General features: G+C 40.6%; 2 protein-coding genes across 2 annotated transcripts in view; both read right to left on the bottom strand.

Annotated features, from left to right (window-relative positions):
- Window positions 1–21,691, bottom strand: part of LOC110469814 (dynein axonemal heavy chain 5) — a 125,050-nt gene that overhangs the window by 86,940 nt on the left and 16,419 nt on the right. Inside the window, 11 exon segments of the mRNA XM_085561441.1 lie at window positions 1,270–1,512; window positions 1,988–2,150; window positions 10,520–10,696; window positions 12,011–12,051; window positions 12,054–12,162; window positions 13,790–13,996; window positions 19,400–19,659; window positions 19,662–19,720; window positions 20,515–20,600; window positions 21,283–21,295; window positions 21,297–21,388. Of these exon segments, the coding sequence (XP_085417567.1) occupies window positions 1,270–1,512; window positions 1,988–2,150; window positions 10,520–10,696; window positions 12,011–12,051; window positions 12,054–12,162; window positions 13,790–13,996; window positions 19,400–19,659; window positions 19,662–19,720; window positions 20,515–20,600; window positions 21,283–21,295; window positions 21,297–21,388 (1,450 nt within the window).
- On the bottom strand, window positions 2,180–4,152 carry LOC146768319 (uncharacterized). The gene has a single exon (XM_085571692.1). The coding sequence runs from the start codon at window positions 4,150–4,152 to the stop codon at window positions 2,752–2,754; it is 1,401 nt and encodes a 466-aa protein (XP_085427818.1). The 3' UTR covers window positions 2,180–2,751.

The following is a 21,691-nucleotide window of genomic DNA, read 5'->3' as shown; positions in this document are numbered from 1 at the left end:
CAGCACAAAAGAAAAGTAAGTGCAAAGCTATTTTTTCCATGAAGCTTCTCTTCAACTTTCTCTGTGCAGCTAAACTCTGTTTAGCACAAATTTTGTTATCTGGCTGGTACTCCCAGTCAGCATATTAAATTGGGCACAGAACCTCCTTAGAGTCTTATAGTATTGTGTGGCTTCCAGGAGTCACTTGCAGCTGTCCCCCGTCCCTCCCCGGCCCCTCAGGACCCCTCTGGCTAGCTGTTCCCTCCGGGGACTGGGGTTTGCCGCGGTCCCGCTGCACTGGACTTACCAGGCAGCAGCTGGGTTAGCACGGTCCGAGCGGCGGCAGTGCCTCGGTCGCCGCAAGGGATCCAGATAAAGAGACAAAGAGAGGTTAATGGTATGCAGTGCAGAGAGATTGTATTGCCTGAACGGTTGCAGGGACCAAAGGCCCCGGGTTATTGCCCAGATACAGTTTTATACAGCAAAATTAAGAGATAAGGTCTAAACAATAGACATTGTCTAGCTTGGGCACATCAGAACCACCCCAGGGACCGGGTCCAATGGGAACTGCTCAGGGGTGGGGAGAAGGGGGTTTACAGAGAAATGCTGAAGCAAAACTTTCCCGAAACAATGGGGCATACAGAAATGTATCCTTTTCCTCAGTTTCCCATTCCCAAGGCCTTTCTAAAACCCTTCCTCCACACTACCATGCCAGCATGATAGCAACAGTATTGTATGCCTTATAAACTACAGAGACCAAAGACAACTGACCTTATTTTTGTTTCTTAAAGGCATGCAACAATAAAACACTTTAAAACAATGTTCCATCACCATGTATGGAAATGTCTGAAGGCAATTAGTAAGAGAAAAAAGTCACCTCTATTTTTTTTAATACAGTTTTTGTAAAAGGCAAGGGCAAAGAGATCTTGCCAAGTTATCAAGGTCTTAACTTGATAACTAAACAAGTTAGTTTCTAACATAACTAGTTAAAACTTTTAACAAGTTATCAAGGTCTTGTAGAAACTTATCTATCAAGTCTTGATCCAACTATAATATTGGCTTCAGAACAGTACAGCGAGTCTTTAGAGAAAGAGCATTGTACTGTCACAAGAAAACAAAACCTTTGGAAATAGACAATGCTATTGATTGCAACTTAACAAGACAGCTTAATCAAAATCCCTTTGTTTTCCCCTCTTTTACATGTGTGAGTCTTATTTATACAGTTATGAGATATTGCATTGACATTTTTCTTTATATAGCCTAAAGACCAATGTACTACAATGTAGCCACCTAAGAAGTTGATGGTGGAAGATGCATGAATGCGCTTGCAGATAGTCTCCAGAGTGTGTCAAGTGACTTTCAAAAGGGCATCAATGTTACGATCATTGAAGTAAGAAAGCAGTTCATTGGCTTCTTCCTCTAATTTTTCTAAATCCATTCTCTTCCTCTTTGTTGTAAGAGATAGGCCAGCCCACGTTTGACTGGAATTTTGTGAGGAAGTCAAGATTTTTGATCTTCTTTCCTCTTCTTTTGCTAAAACATCATAAATCCAGTTAGTTAAATATACATAAGGAACTTGAAAATACCATCATGCAACAGTTCCACAGGTGTCTGAAATAATTTTAAGGAAGGGCAGAATTACTCAGTTGTAATCTGCACCCCAGTGTAACAGGCTTATTCCTATCTGCCTTCTTATTCAGTACAAACTGGCATGATTATCATCAAAATTTAAATATTATTTATTATTTTCTTTCTCTGGGAAGTCCAGCAATTAACCAAGACTACTAAGTACTTCTATGGCATGAACCTTTCAACATCCAAGTTAGATAAATAATACTGACCTATTTTGTAGATAATAAATGATTTTTACATTATTCATTATCCAGGCAAATTCAAAGTCTTTAGATGCTAATCAGTACTTCAGTCACCTAAGCTACAATGTCCCCAAACACAAATTATCAGCACGAAAAAGAAAGAAACACCAAGGAATGCAATACAATCTTCTTACCTGTATTCTTGTCCCTTTTTTCACCACTGGGTACAATTGACTTCTCATCTTCTTTACTGAATTGTTCCTTGGTGTCAAGTAACATGTTTATCAGATCATTAACAGTGGCTTCCACCAGTGAGCTTTTAAAGTGTAAAGTCCCATATCCTTTTATGCAGAGCTCCTGTTATCAAACCAAAACAATATGCTCTTATTGTCACAATTCTCATGTCAATTTCAAAGTCATAGCAGCCTTTATTAGCACAAATGTCAAAGCCTAAGATTTGTGAAAAATCAGATCTATATACAACATTAATTTTAAATTGGTTTGTTCCAAAATACAAGATTGAGGGCTTCTTGGTCTCTGACCACTCTGCTTGTCAGAGAGCCGAGTCCTCGGAAGCCGGATAGCGTAATGAAATCTTCCTCTATGAAGGCGGGACGACTCACAGGCGGCTTTAATTCCAGGAGGGTTTATTGAGGAACAGCAATTCAGGGAGCGAAGGGAAAACAACCTCTCCGGGAGGGAGCTCGCTCTGAGAGCCCCGAACAGGGGGCGGAATCGGGATTATAACTGGGACAAGAGAGGGAGGGTCCAGGCATGAAGCGTTCAGTGAAGGAAGGCTTCGGGGGCAGAGTCAGGGTCGAGTGGCAGGGTTATAACCAATGAGGGTAAGGGGAAGGAGCGGCTTCAGGGAAGGAACCAATGGAGGTATAAAGAACAAAGAATTTTCTAGAACCAAGGGATGACAGACATACTGATTGATAACAGGGGAGGCGGGGAACTACACACCTGTCACCTCCCAGGGTAATTCGGGGGGACAGTTTCCCAAGTCCCCTCCCACATCTCCCCCGTTCTTGTTAATTAAATAAATATTTGCCAAAGTCTTGGTAAGCGTCTTTTTGAAGATGGTTAAGGCAACTGAAATGAGAAGGATAATTATGAAAATCCAAAAGAGTCCTTTTAAAATGGAGGCTGCCCACCCGGGAATGCCCCACTGCATCAATAGTTTGTGGACGGGGTCCACAGCCGAAGTTTCCGTTTTGATGTCCTGTACTTCGGTCCGGATCCGCTGGATGTTGGCTTGGATGGAAGTGCTCCGTGATGTTAAATTGAAGCAACACAATCCTTCGAAGTCCTCGCAGCTGTGGCCATGGGCGAGCAGCAGGAAATCAATAGCCGCTCTGTTTTGTAATGTGGCTTGCCTGGTGGTTTGCTGGTCTGCCAGAAGATCGGAGAGGGCGGCAGACGAGGCGTTGGCATGCTTGCTTATCCAACACTCCAGGTGAGAAAGCTCACCGAGGGCCTTAGCTGCTGCATACCATGGTAAAAAGATGGATACAGCGACCCTCTTTGTTTTTCCCCAATCGTAAATTTCGGAGTCACAATTTTCGTCGAATTGAGCATATGATCTTTTGGTGCGTGCCAATTGTCTTTCTTTTTTCCAATCTAGAATTTGAGTTCTGTTTGGAGTGAGGGTAGCAAGCTTGCCAAGGCTGCATGGGCCTCCCTGGAGCCGAGATGGAATTCCCGACCATACTCTGTCCCCACAGATAAGAAACATCCCCCTGGGCAATGTCTTGGGACGAGTGGATGAAACCGAAATCACCTGGCTAGTATAATTGCACCAGGTTTGGCTGTTATATTTTTTACTGATAGGTGTTACATCTTTCCGGTATGTGTCTTTGGCCAAGTCAATTCCGTGCCAATTTTGACTTGGCCTCCTATAATAGAATTTGACACAATATCTAGCTGTGGAGGACCCCAGTAAGTCCAATTCTTGGGGTTCCTCTTTGCTGTTGGGCAAAATTTTGGTCCACTCATCCCAAGTATCGACCGGGTTAGGCCTCCTACCCGTGGTTCGGAGCAGGTCGGAATTGGATACCGGCCAATCATCAGCTACCAAGGGGACCCCCACCAGGCAAGTGGACAGGGGATTGTCCACGTTGCCCATGGCCAGACATAGGTTATCCTGCTGCAAGGACTTTGCCAGCGTGATCCAGACGTTTTCTTTCGGCTGTGGTACCACCCAGCCATCTGCTACATGCAGCCACAGGAGGATGGAAAGCGTGGCTGCAACCAGCTGGGCGCAGTGGGACATCTTCTGTTGTTCCTTTTGGGTGAATGATGTTCTGGCAGCCATCCTAGTACTAAAATTAAACAAAACAATATTACCAACATACATTTGGTTCCCTCCCCTCCCCCAGCTCCCCCTTTTGGGTTAAAATAAAAATAAATTTCAGGACGGAGGGGTAAAGGGATGACGGGTTAGGTATGAGGGTAGAGGGAACGGCACAGGAGGGGATGGGGTGGCGGAAGTTGTTAAGTCTTGCAGAGGTAGGTATGTCCTTGTGATGAGGACCCGGGAGACGATGTTGGGTGGTCTTCCGGTCCTCTTCTTTTTTCTCTGTCGCCACGCCACTGCATTATCTGGTGGTGATTGTGATGGGGTCGCTGGGTTGCTCCTCGCTGGGGGGTCCGTGGTAGTGCTCTCCAGGTACGGTTTGACGTATTTTCCAGGAATCCATTTGGGACCCTGGGCTGTGGAAACACAAGCGTACCCTCTCCCCCACGTTATCAGAGGGTACGGCCCTGAGATGATTTTTGATTCTGGGTCTCTGATGAGGACTGGCGAACGCTCTTTCAAAACTGCCCTGGTGTTATTGCGAAAGTGTCTGAGTGCAGGGGGATTCGGCTCCCGGTCAGAACAATTTAAGAAATTAAGAACATAAAGTGCCTTGCATAATCTTTCAACTGGTGTCATGGCCAGAGCCGAATCGTGTTGTTGTTCTAGTAGCCTTTTTAACTCTTTGTGGGAGCGTTCCACTATTGCCTGTCCTGTGGGGTTATGGGGAATGCCGGTGGAATGGGCAATTCCCCATTGTTGTAGAAATTGTGCGAATCTTGTCGAGGTGAATCCAGGCCCATTGTCCGTTTTGATGGCTTTTGGGACTCCTAATGTGGCAAATGCCATGAATAGATGTTTGATGATATCTTTTGTTTTCTCACCAGTGTGGAGTGACGCGAACACGGCCCCAGAAAATGTGTCTATGGACACATGCAGGTATTTCAGGCGGCCAAAAGGATTATAGTGAGTGATGTCTGTTTGCCATAGCTCCAATGCTGCCAACCCTCGGGGGTTTATCCCCGTTGGCAGCGGTGGAAGGGCGAAGGACTGACAGCTTGGGCATGTGGCTAGTATGGCTTTGGCTTGTTCTTTTGATATTTTAAATTGTCGGGCAAGGGCAGGTGCATTTTGATGGAAAAACGCATGGCTGAGCCTTGCCTGTGCAAAGATGTCTGGTAAGGTTAATGAAAGTGCAGGTGCAGAGTAATGAGATGTCATTGCAAGGAGGTCGGCCATCCGGTTCCCCTCTGCAATAGCTCCTGGCAGGTCTGTGTGAGCCCGGACGTGCATAATATAATAGAGTTGCTCTCGGTGGGAGATCAGCCAGATTAATTCCGTGAGCAAATCGAATAACTGTTTGTTTTGAACTTCTTTGAGCAGGGCGTGTTCTGCCCGTTCTGCTACCCCGGCAACATAAGCCGAATCTGTTACCAGATTGAAAGGTTGCTGAAATTTTTTGAATGCTCTCACAACCGCAGCAAGTTCTGCGATCTGAGGGGAACCCTCAACCAGTTGGATGTCAGACTCCCACTTCTGACTCTCCGGGTCCTTCCAAGTGATCACCGATTTGTGGGATTTTCCCGACCCATCGGTGAACACCGTGAGAGCACCTTTAATAGGTGTTTTATTTTTGAATGACTTTTGGGCCAAATATAACGTGTCTTTGAATATTTTATGTTTAGGGTAATGAATGGAAATCTGTCCAGGGTAACTGTCTAAAGCAATTTGCAAACTTTCGTTTGTCTGAAGCAGGGATTCCAATTGTTCCAAATTAAGAGGTAGGTAAATGCACGCCGGGTCACACCCTGCGAGGGTCCGGAGGCGTTGTCTGGCCTTTATTATTATCCTAGCCATCAACTCTGCAGGAGTTGAAATAGTTTTCACTGGCTGGTGCGGGAGAAACAGCCACTCAATGATAAGGAGTGGGTCCTTCCGCCCAGCGTCCCATTGAAAAAGCAGACCATGGAAGTTTGGGCACTTACCCAGTATGGCAAGGGTGACGGGAAGGAGCCGATCCACACGGTGGGCCTGACGGGATCGTATGGCCTCAGCGACTCTCTCCAGGGCTCCTTTGGCGGCAGGTGTTAGCTCGCGAGGGGAAGCTAGGTCGCCATCTCCTCGTAGCAGGTTGAAGAGCGGCGCCAGCTCCTCCGTGGTGAGTCCCAGGAGAGGTCGGATCCACGTGATGGTACCGCAGATCTGCTGGAGATCCCGCAGGGTCCGTGGGTCGTCTTTGACGGTGACAGATTGGGGCGCGACAGTCCTTCCCGTAATGTGAAAGCCCAAATACTTCCATGGCGCTGACAGCTGGATCTTTTCTTCAGCAATTTCAAACCCTGCAGCTTTAATGGCCTTAACAGTCTTGGAAAGTGTGATCTGCAGATAAGCTTGTGTTTCAGCGCAGATCAAGACATCATCCATATAATGCAGGATGATCGCTTCAGGGAACAGCTTCCTGATCGGCGAAAGCACCTGGGCCACAAAAGTTTGGCAGAGCACTGGAGAATTTTTCATTCCCTGGGGCAAAGTGGTCCATTGGTACCTCTTATAAGGCTCCGCCCTATTGATGGAAGGGACGGAGAACGCGAATCTGGGGGCATCTCCGGGATACAAGGGGATGTTGAAAAAGCAGTCCTTGATGTCAATGACTGCGAGCTGCCAATCTCGGGGAAGCATGGAGGGTGAGGGAAGGCCAGGCTGCAGGGGGCCCATGTCCTCGATTACCTCATTGACCCTGCGCAGGTCTTGGAGCAGGCGCTATTTGTCTTTGCCAGGTTTTTTAATAACAAAGACAGGAGTGTTCCAGGGGCTGGTGGAGGGTATTAAATGCCCCAGGCGGACCTGCTCCTCTACTAATTCATGGAGCGCTTTTAATTTCTCCTCCACTGGTCCACCCACACTGGAACATCGGTCTTCCAATTCAGCGGTGGGGAGGTGCGCTCCGCAGTGGCCCATACTAAAAATCCCATGCAGGGCTAGGGATATCGAGGCGGGCACCCCATTGGGACAAAACGTCCCTGCCTAATAACATGATGTTAGATGAAACAACAAAAGGCCGAATGGTGGCAATCTGTCCCTCAGGGCCCTCCACACTTACCAGGTGTTTGCTGCGCATGGAGTTGACAGCTCCTCCCACTCCGGAGATTGTGCCACAAGGGGGCACCAACTCCCAGTCGCGGGGCCACTTTGACCGGGGTATGATGGTGACGTCTGCCCCGGTGTCTGCCATCAGGTCCAGTTTGATGGACTTTCCCTGAAGCGATAAAACAGTCTCAATCATTGGTCTGGATTTGCAAACATTTTGTGTGAGGAAGACAAAATTGTCTTCCCCGGAGTCATGTCCAGCGAAATAGTCCTGTACTGGTGGATCGGTGAGGTCGGCCACGTCGAGGAGGTACATGGCAGCGAAGGGGAGCCCCTTGGTGATGGTGCAAGGTGGTTGATGGCAGATGACCGAGACGGTGACCTCGGACCCCGGCTGAAAACACACCACTTCAGGAACGACGGTAACACGGTCTGGTGTGAGCCTGCAATCTCCGAGTATTAACACTGTCACCTCACAATTGCGGTAAGGGGGTTCCAGGAACCCAGCGGGAACTCTCACCAGGTCCTCATCCTGGAGAGTCACAGTGATGGAGCTTTTGAGGACCCGGTGAGTGTCTGAATCTAAGTTGCGGGTTCTACGGAAGAGGCGGAGCCCGTCGTCGTGGCTCCGCCAACCCTCCGGAACTGTCCGCTGGGCCACCGGTCTTCCCGGATGGTGGGGAGGCCTGGGCGCTGTGAGGGGCCACTTGTTGTCCTCGCGCGGCCCCTCCCCGCGCTCCGCGACCCGTTTCCCGCCTGCTGATGGTAGGGCATCGGGTTCCTGGGTATTGGTCTCGGGGAGGGTGTGTACGAGTAGTGTGGTTGCTCCGGGGGCCAGTATGGGCAGTTGGCTTGTATGTGGCCCATCTGGCCACACCCGAAGCACCGGATGGTGTTCATCGTCAACATCGCCTCCCCAATCCCCTTACTTACTGCAAGGGCGACAGTGGTCTCGGTGGAGGCGGCTTTCGTGCAGGCCTCCACCATCTGTGCGATGGTGGGTTCGGGGTCCTGAGGTAAAGTCCTTAATATCTTCTTTGTCTCGGCTGTCGCGTTGGTCATGGCCATCTTTCTCAGGAGCTCTTCCCTCGCTGCAGGATGGTCTATCTGCCGGTCGATGGCCTCCCTCAGCCAGTCCACGAATTTTATGAAAGATTCCTCTGGGCCCTGGGTAATAGCTGAAAAGTTCTGGAGCGGGGTTTTCCCATCGGGGATTTTTAACAGTGCCGCTCGGCCAGCTTCCTTGATGTCATCTAGGACCTCTGCGGGTAACAGTATTTGGTCCTCTGGTAAGGGGAAGGAACGGCTTCAGGGAAGGAACCAATGGAGGTATAAAGAACAAAGAATTTTCTAGAACCAAGGGATGACAGACATACTGATTGATAACAGGGGAGGCGGGGAACTACACACCTGTCACCTCCCAGGGTAATTCGGGGGGACAGTTTCCCAAGTCCCCTCCCACACAAGATGAACAATAGATCAACCAGACATCATAAATTACTTCCAGCATTGTTTTGGCTTCTTTCTCAAATCACATGATTCATTAACTAATACCATGAATCAATGTTTATAATGCCTAGTTTCACTAAAAGAGTCCCAAAAGCAAGGGCTTCTTCATTTTCTTAACTTTCCAATGTAAAGATGGGAGAGTCAACACTTCTTTTAATCATTGCTGGTTTACATTAATTGACTGTGCCATAATGAGTATTAGCCAACCATATATCCCATTTACAGTTAAAAAGAAGATAAAAGCTATACAAGATATATTTATTATTAAAATAAACACTAAAATTATAAACTGAAGAGAGAAGAAATCAAAGAATGAGATTAAATAAAATTCAGAAACTTATTACAGTACTGTGCATCTTTTTTCTCCAATACTTATAATAAAATCAATCAAGTATGCCTCAGCTAACTATAATTTTTATCTGCAATTGCCTTTTATTTTTTCATTTCTTTGGTATTTTATATTTCACTCAGCTTAAACAAACATGACTACCTTTGTTTAATTAAAAATCAATAATTAGAAATATTCAGCCATTTTCAAATTTTAAGGTAATCTTTGGCCTTCCTAATGGTTTTGTTGAGTTGAGAGAAAAGGCAGATGTGACTTGCAAGATCACAGCAACACTAAACAAAGTACTCTGGGATTTTCCCACTGGGTATTTATTTTTGTTGCAGCAATTTTTTAGAAATTTAAAGACACTTGCTAGGTGACAGAAGTTATTTCTAGTCTCCTCTAAATAAAAATTACAATAAGCTTACAAACAGTTACTATTTTTATTGTACCTATAACTGGGGTTCTTTTACCTCTTACTTTGCTATCTCAACTCAAATGGCCATTGTAATTATTATGTAGCAGTTTAACTTTTCAAGTTACCTTACTGTGCAGAGCTGTTTTTGTGCTCACTCACATATTTTTGCCTTCGTGAATATACATTTTAGTACCTGCCCTATCAGGAAGGTAGCAGCAGAATCAAGAAAAACAACTATGGATTGTGAGGCTTACAAACTGCTACTCATTCCATATATTATTTTATATTTTACTCTGTATTTAACAACACAGTGAGTTGTTACAATGGCCAAAATAGAAAAAGTCAAAGAGTTAAAAACACTAAGATAAGCAAAAATTTAATTTGTAATAGTTATTCCTACAAGAGAAAAGGAATGGGGATTATCTATTTGATTTTCTACAGTCTTTATCAGACCAAATTTTATTTCAGGAGAAAACATGTTAGACATTACAACCTTACTATTGCCTCACAAAATTATCCTGACATAATTATGACCTTAATCAGCTTTCTAACCAGCGGATCTAATCAATTTTCATGTTTATAGTTAATTACCCTCAACATAAAGGCTTTTGATGTGGTGAAGGAAGGGTGTTTTCTCAGAACACCTTTACCCAAGTACTCCTGCATATATTTTTCACATCCCATTACCAACTCAGGAGAGTTTGAGATACTCATTACACAATACTTTCCATAGTATTTACTCTCCTCAGGCAATTGCTGGAGAATTCCCTTATTTAAACAGGAATAATGAAAAAACTATACTATCATAGAGGCAAAATTTTTGAGTACATGAAAGCACAAAAGAAATATCATACACGATCTGGCTTGATATTCATAATGAATAGAAAATAACATCTCAGTTCAGCTCTCTTTGCATTTGGCATTTCTGTTCCTTTTTACAATCCTAACCAAGCAAGTGGGGATTTCCATCGTATCCCATGCATGCTTCATTAATTCTGCATTCAGAATTTTTTATCTCATAGAAAAGAAAAATATCTAAACTCAAAGTAATCTATCTCTTCTTCATGAAACTTTTATCTACTAGCCTTAGTCTTTTGAAGAAATTCCTCACAGCTCTGTGGTTCATCTTCTGGAAACATACAGAGTGTCACTCTACTAATTTCTTGAAGGACAGCATCAATATGAAATTCAACCAAGCCATTCACTTGATCAAGCAATAACTCCAGCCCAGCTTTTGAAGAAAACAGAAGATTCAAGACAAGCTTAAAAGTTTGAATTAATAGCCTGTGCAAAGCTCCCCAGTGTTGTTTTACCTCAACAAATTATCATTATCAACTGTATATGAATTCTGCACCTTAACCAATTTACTTCAAACATCTAAACTTCTATGGCAAGCTTCACCACAAGAATCATAAAATTATCTTTTTGCATAACAAATACTTACCTAGCGTATGCTATCTACATGCTAAAAGATAAGTATAATATTATAGAATATAAACTATTCTACAAATGAATATTGTGTAGCTTTTTATAAAAAAATAGCATCTATTATAAATATATATAAGATTAACTTAAAGGATATGTATTTCAAACGTGAAGACATTAACATTTGATTGATGGCCAACAACATTTCCTCTTCTCCTATAGCTTGAACTAGTTACAACTTGGAGAATCTACTAGCAACAGTAAATTTCAGCAAATAAAAACTCAATGCTTCAAACAAATGTTAGAGACCAAACAATAGTTAACAAAAAACAATCACTAGAACTTTAAAAGTTTAATAGCAATCTGTTCTCAATGCTGAAGCTGAAATAGCAGCAAATTACTTTTATTATTCAAAATTAAATTAAGTATAATGTCAGGCTAGCATCCAAAATGCACTTTAATCTGCCATTTCAACTGAAGAAAATATCCACTATAACTACCTATGCAATTTCAGGAAACAAAATCTGTTTGCTGTATTAATTAAGCTGAAGAAAAAGGAATTTGGTATCTTCAGAAAAAAAAAAATCTCAGTGCAAACTTGTGATAATCTTTTGAAAACACTACAAGCTCATCTGTTTTCTAAAGCTGTTGTCCAAGATATATGTGCATTAGTTTTAAAGACATTGATGTTTAAAAAAAATATTAATATGAAATGCTATTGAGCAATGACAGTGCCAGCTGAGTCAGTGGTTTATTCCTTGAGAAGTTGTTTTGTACATTATAGAAACAAAAAAGCAGGACTAGGAAAAGTCTGGAACCTAGGCACTCTTTTAAAAAGTAGCTATCATTCTTTAAATTCAGAATACACTGGCCATTTTGCACTATATTTTGTTTGGTGTAATTCCAAGTGCCTAACATATACAGTAGTAAAACTTTGATGAACATAAAAGACAAAAAGAAGGTGGTGTTATAAAACAAATGTTTCATAGAATACAGGACAGGTGAAAATTCTGATATCTTTTATATGTAAATCAATTAAATGCAAATCATGTAAAGAACTTTAATCTTATATTATAATTTGCATATGTATAGAACAAATAACCATAAATTAATGGAAGGAGGCAAGTAACCTACCTAGCTTAGAAAAAAACTATATTAATGTATTCCTCAATATTCAGGGATGTCCAGGTCCAATTAGACCTAGCTGGATAGCATTATCTACATCTACTAATTGAGGAGCTATGAGTTGTTCAAAAGGGTGTTGTTTCTTCAGTTTAATTCTTTTGTATTCTGCCAACATCACCTGAAATAATGAAAATAATATTAGTTAATAAACACTCATTGAACCTCTTCATGCGCACACACTTATTACCTAAACTAAGAAAATTCATCTGTATGCATATTATTGAAATTTTTAAGAAGTTATAATTAATTGCTTGGGAAAGGTTTTCATTATTTTTGGCAGAAGTTCACTATTTGTTGCTCTTTATATCTCTATATATATTTGTTGCTCTATGTGAAGCACTGCTTCACGCAGAAATCAATCTTTGATTGCACTGGTGCTGTGATGGAGTTAATTTCTTTTTCAATGTCTCCCATGATGCCATGTTTTAGATTTGTGACCGCAACTGTGTTACTAACACACTGATATTTTGGGTATTGCTAAACAGTGCTCGTACAGCATTGAGTCCTTTTCTGCTTCTCACACCACTCTGCTGGTGACTGGGGACACACAAGATACTGGGAAGGAATGTAGCCAGGACCCCAACTGATTATTGGGATCCCATACCTACGACATCATGCTTAAAAATGAAAGTTGGGAGAAGAAGGAGGGAGGGGGACACTCAGAGTTGTGGTGTTTGTCTTCCCAAGTAGCTGTGATACTGCCTAGTTTTACCAGATTAATTCCTTCTTTTTTTCCCTTGTGCGTGCACCTCTTGCCTTCCCTATTAAAATGCCTTTATCTCAACTCACATGTTTTATATTTTAACCGTCAGATTATCTCCCCCATTTCAAGGAGGGAAGTAAGGGAGCAACAGTGGGACATTTGGTTGCCTGCTGGATTTAAACCACATAATAGAAAAATCTTGCAAATTTTAGTTGGTAAATGAGTGTTACAGAAGACAAAAACTCAAGGAGAAAAATACATCTAGGTGAATTTTCCAGCAATTCTAATAAGATCAGCCTTACCAGAACTATATTATACTATTTTCTTTCTAATGTCCCTTTAACTTGCTGACCTAGTTTCACATGTTCAGCAATAACATTATGACTTCAAGTCATACTCTATGATTTATGGGGTTTTTTTCATTTCAAAGTAGTCCTTTAAAGCTATAGGTTTCTGGACATCTATTTTTGAATTCCCATCTTGAGTCATTGGGAATCTTGTCTGTTCACAGGCAGATAAAATGATCTAAAAGACTTAAAAGACAAGAAAAAGGGAAGTTTCAACTTCTTTTTTTAAACTGTTCCAACAGACACGCATGTAAAACACCAGTGCCAGAAAAAAAAAAAAGCTGCTACTTGCTGCATGCTTTATACATTTTAAAAGCAGACCACCTGTTCCTCCCTTCCAGGTATCCTGTCAAAACAAATGCTGCCCAATGTTGACTTCATTATTGGATGAGAGATTAATTGCTTATCATTTAAAAAGCAAGCAACAACACAGGACATTTTGTGTAATCCTTTCCTCCCCATTCTCATCTCTGTTCCAGACCCTGCAGAGCTTCCCCAAACACATGCATCTACAAAGTAACTTCCCAGAAAATATAAAGCCAAGAAAATGTTTCAATCTCATACAAATAAGAAAACAGATTTGCACGTTTTCTTGGTACGTAATTGTTGATTTTCATTGATTCTCTTCCATATGTACAGTACCCAGGCATCTTAATGTACAGTACATATACATAAAATAATTAATGTAAACCCACGTGCAAATTGTTGACAATCTTCTTGTACCAGTCTGTCTGCTGTTGAATAACACTTGCAAATGGTGGAATTTCAAGGCATGTATAAGCCATGCAATCTGTTTCTCTGATTAAAGTTAATATTTGAGGATCAAAATTCACAAATAATTCTCCCATTTCAGGAGCTTTTACCAAGAGATTTGCTTGAAGTCCTCTTTTAGTTAACTCAATCTACAGGAAATAAAGTCATCATTCCAATCAGACAAGCTACTACAATAAAATATTTTGGTTTGCATATAAATATCACTTTTGCAGATAGTTAAATTAGGCACTGCTGACAAAGACTGATACATTATATGAATCCAAAACCAAAATTTATTGACACAATGTGTATGAACCCAAACGCTTAATAAATCAAACTGCTATTTATCTAACAGATATTCTTCTGTTGAGTCTTGGATGTTATAAGCTGCATTTCACATTCCAAAACCAAATCAGAGGCATAGATTTTCTTGTTTCGACCAAGAAAATCTTAACACTCATGTCCTTAGAACTTAATGCATATATAAGGCTGCAGGATTATTCTTGGATAACCTCTTCACATATCTTTTGAATATACTTATCCCCATTTCTCCTTTCACTTGTTTTCCAGTAACTAATAAATATACCAATCTTAATTATACTGACAATTATATCCAACATTTGGGCAAATATGTTAAAATACTAAAATTAATGTTTACTATAGATATTTTTTTAATCGTAAAAGCAAAGCGTAATCGCACAATTGGTTTACCTGCCTTATTTAAATATTAGAGGACCATTTGTTCTCTATGTGATTAGAAAGAACAGCATTCCTTAGAGCACCACACACTGAAAATTTGGCTGACACCAAAAAGCAATCCTGCCTTAGGCAGGCAAAGTTTTCCTACATTAAAAACTTTGCTGCTATTGTCATTTTCCAGTTGTCTTAGTTGGTGTAACTTTATTGTTCTTTATTTGCTCCTCAAATGTCATATATCACATTACATTGAGATGGAGCTTATTTCTAGGCCATAGTTTCAAAACTCATTGATATCTTTCAGTGCACTTTTTACTTTTTCTATGGAACACAGAAAATTTGCACCACCTTTCAATGTCTAAAATATAGTGGAGGATACTGCTTGCTTCAGCAATATCATGTACTTTCAAGACATTTTTCACAGCATTTTTCAAGAAATAATCTAATCAATTTTTTTCAATGAAGATGTCATGCTCTATCCACTATCATCAGTCTTCAAAAAAAAGAAACAACTGGTTTTTTTCTGTAAAGTTCAACAGCAAATCTTACTTTACTTATTTTTGAGCTTCATACTCATTATTCCCACTCTCAAGTCTTCCTCCCCTGCCTATGTTTTCTTCTCATGCAGTTTTCATTGTTAAGGTAACAGAAAATGTCAATGGAAATAAGGGGTGCATTGAAGGCACAAAAAACAAACAAACAAACAAACAAACAAACAAACAAACAAAACAGCTCTTTTTGCTATTAAAAAAAAACTGGAATAAAAATATGTAATAATCTGGAGAATAACCACCCGGTAACAAGTACAAAAAATAGGGGCAAAAATGTTCAGAACTCTCAGAAAGTGACACTAAGCTTAACATTTACATTTTACAGAAGAATAAAAAGCAATAGGAGTTGAGCCCTATCTGTGTTCCATTTGTATTCCCCACAGGACACTTGCCATTCTCACGTTTTTTCTTTTGTTCAGGAGTAGAGCAGGAGCTCCACCTTGTGTTCTATGACACTTATGTCCCGTGTGCACTCTTCTGGCCTGAAAGAAGAGACTACAGAGCAGTAGTCACATATTTTTTTTGCCGTACCTGGTAGACTAACGCGTGTATGTTAATATACTTTTCGTGTCTTTTCAATTCATGTGTCTATGTTTCAAACTTGAAATTCTGTTCAAATCCACCTCCCTTTGTTCCCACCTAATAAGCATGAAGTTGGAACAGGCTCAGGAAGTTTATATAGCTGCCAAGTGTGATTTGACTGCTATAGGAGAGAACAGACAGGTAACAGATCAGTACAGATTACTAATCAGAATCAGAACTCACATTATTTGGACCTCACAAAGGAATGCATCACTTCAGGGGAGATGCCTGGGATATTATAGTTATTTCAGAAAAGATGAAAGGCAAATGTACTTGACTGCTCCATCAAGGCACAGTACATGTCAGAAAATCTGATCACTATATCACCTCGCCAAAGATGCAGCCCCACAAGAATCATACATTCTCCTTAGTCTTTACAGATGAGATGAGGCAGTGAAAACTATCATCAGTTTACTTTGAATGATGCAGGTATCCAGCTCAGTACCAGAATCAAAAAAGAAACTGAGTTCAAGAGAGAAACACTAAACAAATGCAGAAGGCTTCCTGAAGTATTACAATTCATTACATAAAATATGAGGGATATGCACCAGCTCTCTGTGAAGAGCACACGAAAACATATGAACTTCCTATGTTAGCAGACTAAGCATTAAAATTAAATACCTTTCTAAGTGCAATAGCAGTCTTCATTACTGCCAGGAAGAAGAACCAACTATGTGCAGGTTAAGGGTGAGGATTTTGGATATGATGTACCTGAACCATAATGTATAATGAAGCAACAATTGAGGTACTACTGTTCAGGTTCCTTGATTCCCAACTTGCACTCAACTCCAGATTAATCATCAATAATATATATTCAGCACTAGGTCTCAATCAGCATATTTTATGTACTCAAATATTGCAATCATTTCTCCTGGTTTACTATACCAAATTGACACAAAAGAATCCCACTTACAGTATCAGACAATCAAATCTGGTGACTCTTCACCAAATCTGTCAAATCTGGTAACGTTTCACACTGCATGTCAAATGCAAGAGTGAAAATGGATGGATCGGGAAAACCTAATATATTTAGACTGGAGAAAAAGCAACTGGTACCTCTGGTCCCAGATCTGGTCTAAGACTACCTTTGAGAATATTGGTATTTATCAGCACCAGAAATTTCCACAGTGTACAAAAGCTATGCCTGAGTTCCAAAAACAACAGGCAAATGTATTGACAGGTATCCAGCTACCTTCAAAACCACAATCTGGAGATTCTGATCCTTCTTTTTCAGCTTTGCAAGGCTGAGGTAATTTTTTCTATAAGATGCTCTTTCACAAGGCAACAAAGAAACTGGAGGTGAAAAATATGCCAAAACAATAGTAGAAACTTGCAGAGTTTTCAAGCCTTTAAAGTAGTCCCTGAAGTCCCTTTATATCTGATAATATAAAGGTAGTCATAGGTTCTATGTACAAAACCCAAGAGGGTAAAATTAGTCAAATGAGATTTAGAATTTAAAGTAAACCATGTTCTCTGAAGAATATTCAGGCTACAAAGTGTTCTGCCTGTAAGGCCCCAAACAACTCATTCAGCAAGACACATAAAAGGGGCTTATGGTTGTTAATGTACTCAGAGTTACACACATGGGAGAAACACCAACCAGATAGTCTCAAGAGATCAAAACAACAAAAAACACTTTACTGGTAACTTTAGACGACCATAGAACTTTGGCAAAAGGTTTAGTACAATATTCAGTCAACATAAAACACTTCTTAAAACATTAACTTGGCCCATCCAACTTCGCAAACTCTAAGCCCACTTCATTTTAAGTTACTCCAAAAATTCCAAGAAGATGGAATTAGAAGAAGAAAGATCACGAAAGACAGAAAATACACAGAATAGCACATATATAGCCATAAATTCCTGGGTTCCAGCAGTGTTCAGATAGAAATTCCAAGAGAAGGTAGTGTCAAGACATCAGATAGCTTCATATTCAGCTTTAAACACCCTTTGGCCTTCCTAGGCCCTTCCCCTGGCTGGGATTTTCGGTCATTTGGCCACTCAGGAGCTGGGTTAGGGACTCCAGAGGTAGACATGGACCAGTGCTTCTGGTGTGCCAGGGATTGGTAGCCACTGCAGGGCTGAGACACAGGCTCTAGGGCTGAGATACACTGCCTCGCCAGGGCAAGCCCCCACCTGCTCCTTCCCCCACACACATGCATCCTAAAATTCTCAATAGGAAATTAAATTACTTTGTACTGGTTCTGATTGGGTTAATCTTCTCTGTCAGCATTTAATTTTCTTCATATCAGCTTATGTGGTATCATCAGATTTGTTATCAAAACAAGGCTGATAATGCACTGACGTTTGAGTTGAGCAGTGCTTTCACAGCATCAAGGCCTTCTCTTGTTCTCACTCTGTCCACACAGGGAATAGGCTGGGGGTTGGGAGTGGGAATGAAGGGTGCAAAGGAGGCTGTGAGGGGACAAAACCAGGCAGATGTCATGAAATAAAAAAGGATGCTACAAAATAAGCAAAGAGATATTTCTTGCCATATGACATCATTCTCAGCAATAAAAAGGGAAAGGCAGAGGTTTGAATGGGTTAGCCACCATCTGCTCTGGAATTGGTTAGACATTGTTTGATCCATGGGAGATGGTGAGAAATTGCCTCTGCAGGCAATTTCTTTACCCTTTCTTTCTCCACTTCTACTTCACTAAGTAAACAACTTATCTTAACCCACAAGTTTTCTTGCTTTTGCTTTTCCTTTTCTCTTCCCTGTCTCACTGGGGGTTCATGGGGGAAAGCAAATGAGCATTTTTGTGGTGCTTAGCTGCCTATTAGGGTTAACCCACAAGGGGCTCAAAGCTCACTTGTGCACTGAGTATGCTATCATCTGTTCAGACTGGATGCTTTTTACATGTATATTTACAGAGTGTACCCATGGATTACCACTCAAAATAAAATTCATATTGTCCAGAGCAGAGATAACCTCTGTGTCTTGACAGAACCCAGGCCTGGTTCAGGGTTTCCATGTGGTGGAAAAGTCTCTCCTCCAACCCGTGGAAGGAGGAAGGACAGGACCGGCCAAAAATCACCTCCATCTTAAAACCTCTGAGCCCCATGTACAAAGTAAACACCGCCCCCCCCCCCCCCCCCCCCCCGTACAGGTGTTAAAACCCCCCTGTACAACACTAAAAAATTCTACCCTCTACTTTGTAACTACTTCTACTATAATATCTAAACTTTTGTGACTTCTTGTTCTTCCTGCAAAGTTGGTAAACCATTCCATGGTTCAAACTCAAAATCACAGCTGTTTCCAGCTGCCTGCCAGGGTCTAAAATGCTTCTGACCAGGGCCTGGAACCTCCAAAAATGTCTGAGGGACATTTTGAGTTCCAACAGTGTCTGTTTTCACTTTTGGCCAACCAGCTGACAAAACTTCTCTCCCCAGACATTATCTTGCACCAGTTGGAAGAGACAGAGTGGCAGAGACAGAGGGGCAGCTAGACCTACCACTAGATATTCATTATATATATATATTTTTTTTTAACTTCTTAGTTATAATGAAAGGTCTTTCAGTTGTTCCTAAAATCAGCTATAGATATTACAGGCCCTATTTTTTTAACAGGAACACATTCTCATAAAACAACTTTTTTCATTCATCCCTCACTTGAGAGTCATCATAAGTTAGGTTAAGCATACATGCTGCTACTAACCAGGGATAACACCATTTTTTATTTTTTTCTTTAAGGAATATCTTAATCAAAATCAGCTGGTTTACCTGCTGAAGCCATTCCCTGTGGTAGATCACCTCAAATTTCACAAGAACTTTTGCTACTTTGTTGTAATTGCGGATTATGCTCTTGCCATCTGGTGTTTGTAGAACTGCTGGATGTCTCTGGAAAGTCACCATGGGCTCCTTGATCCTATGGAATAAGTGACATGCCCACAAGATCTTGCCAGCTATTGGGGGCAGATTACGAGCCAGTGGAGGGTCCTTTTTGTGCCTAGTGTAGATCTTACAGACGGTTTCTATGTCATGGCATAGTTTTGAAATATTTTCTGATACTTTTCATCAATGCCAAAATTTGGGATTTGCAATCTGCTTAGAAAAATAATAATAATGAAAAAACTCCTTCAACACTTCTGAAATCCTCCTAATGCATTGTTGGAAAACAGTTGTTCCAGATTCCCTTGCATGCTTTAGAAAATAACTACTTTGGCAGCAGAGTTTTCAGCTTGAACAAACGTTGTCACAACCTGACTCCAAAAAACAAAGATTTAGACCAGATGATAAAAGTTTCCAAGTAAGCCTACACATTTTCTGTTTCATCACTGTTTTCAAACACTGGGCTGAAACTATATGCAGCAAACTGCAACCAATTCACCACTAGCTGTCTATTCCATTAAACAGATTATAATAAAAAAACTGACAGAATAAAGAGTAAGGCTGTTTTGCAACAATGTTAATTTAGAAAGACAAATTTCACTGTTTCTTAATAAAAGCATTTTATTCTTTTCTAACTGCATTGTGGTAACAAATTAATGCCATTGTTCAAGCATAAAGCTAAGGCAAATATGCTAACAAAATTTTCCTTTACTTCAGCTGGTTTTGAAAGATGAAGTTCAAAGTCCACTCATATTTTGCAGTTTCAAATTCAAAAAAATATGGCTTTTATTCATTCAAGCTACTAAGACAACTCTTAACAGGGCTGAACAGCTGAGACCAGAGAGGTTGAGTTTATTTTTTTTGTATTTAAGAAAATGCCTCCTGCTCTGCTCTCCGTCCATCCCGACCCATACCCCCACCTCCCCACCCCCAGTCCTTTCCACTATCCTCAATGTTTTATTTTCATTGCCTGGCAGAATTTTAGAAATCTAAATAGGACATATTACCTTTCAAATTTCTGCAACATACTCAGTGCCCTTTCAGTGTTCAGAATACTTTCAAAGGTGATGTCCATGAACCTCCTTAATTGATCCTGAAGGAGAGTAAATAATTCTACATCAGATAAGCCCCTAAAACACACATCAAATATGCCAAGTATTATTTGACAGGGTTTAACATGCAATATATTAGAAGATAATTTGTTGATGTGAAACTAATCTCAATAAGTATTATTTTTCCATTTATTTCTTCCCAAAATAATTAAACAAAACACAGCCAACTTTCAAGGCATTTTCTTTCCAAGTTCCCTCTGTAGCTCTGCAACCAGGAAAAGCTTCTGTAGCCTCTGATGTTTCACCATGTTGAGAGGCCTTAAAGAATGCTTGCTTACCTCTCTGTAAACCAAAGCAAGACAAGCTTTTTTTTTTTCTTCTGCAGATACCCTTTTCTTTCCCCATCTTGTGATTTCAGAACTATTGGAAAGTTAATTATCTGACTTATTTGTACTACTCTCCTATTAATTCAGTGAAATTACCCATTTTTGTTATTCTTGCCAGCATACAGTAATGAAAAATGCTTTTGCTGAAGGCCCTAAATGGCCCATTCCATTAAACTAGTCTGAAAGATAGTGAATGGAAGCTTCAAAGTGGAAATATATGGGAATAATTTTTCAATTTCAGAATGCAAACTTTGAGATTTGCATTTTTTGTGGTAACTCAGAGATAATAATAAGGATTTCTCAATAAATTAAATTATTTTGTATAATTGTATCATGCATGAAGATCATTTATGTCTGCAAAACTCTTCATAGTCTTGGTCAAAATCAGTCTTCTGCTGATCCAAGAAATCATAATGCTTATTCTTCATGTTGCCAACAATTCTCTAGACAATTTCACAGAAAAAGATAACCATTACAAAAAAAATGTCTTATGAAAAAGACTTTCCACACCAAACATTTAGCACAACAGGTTGTGCATATTCACATTTTACCTTTGCTAAGTACTTACTGAGCAATATAAGCAAACCCCTTAAAAGAAATATTTGCAGAAATCAAGTTGGTGTAATGTCCATTCAAATTTCATTTCTATTATTTATTTCAAATAAATTTGAAATTTATTTCAAATTTCATTTGTATTATTTATTTCTAATATTCTAAGTCAATTAGAACTGACACAAAATTCAGAC

This window comes from Lonchura striata, chromosome 2 (genome assembly GCF_050655825.1).
Source record: "Lonchura striata isolate lonStrDom1 chromosome 2, ASM5065582v1, whole genome shotgun sequence".
In the NCBI taxonomy this organism is placed as follows: domain Eukaryota; kingdom Metazoa; phylum Chordata; class Aves; order Passeriformes; family Estrildidae; genus Lonchura; species Lonchura striata.
This window is presented reverse-complemented; position numbering and strand designations above follow the sequence as displayed.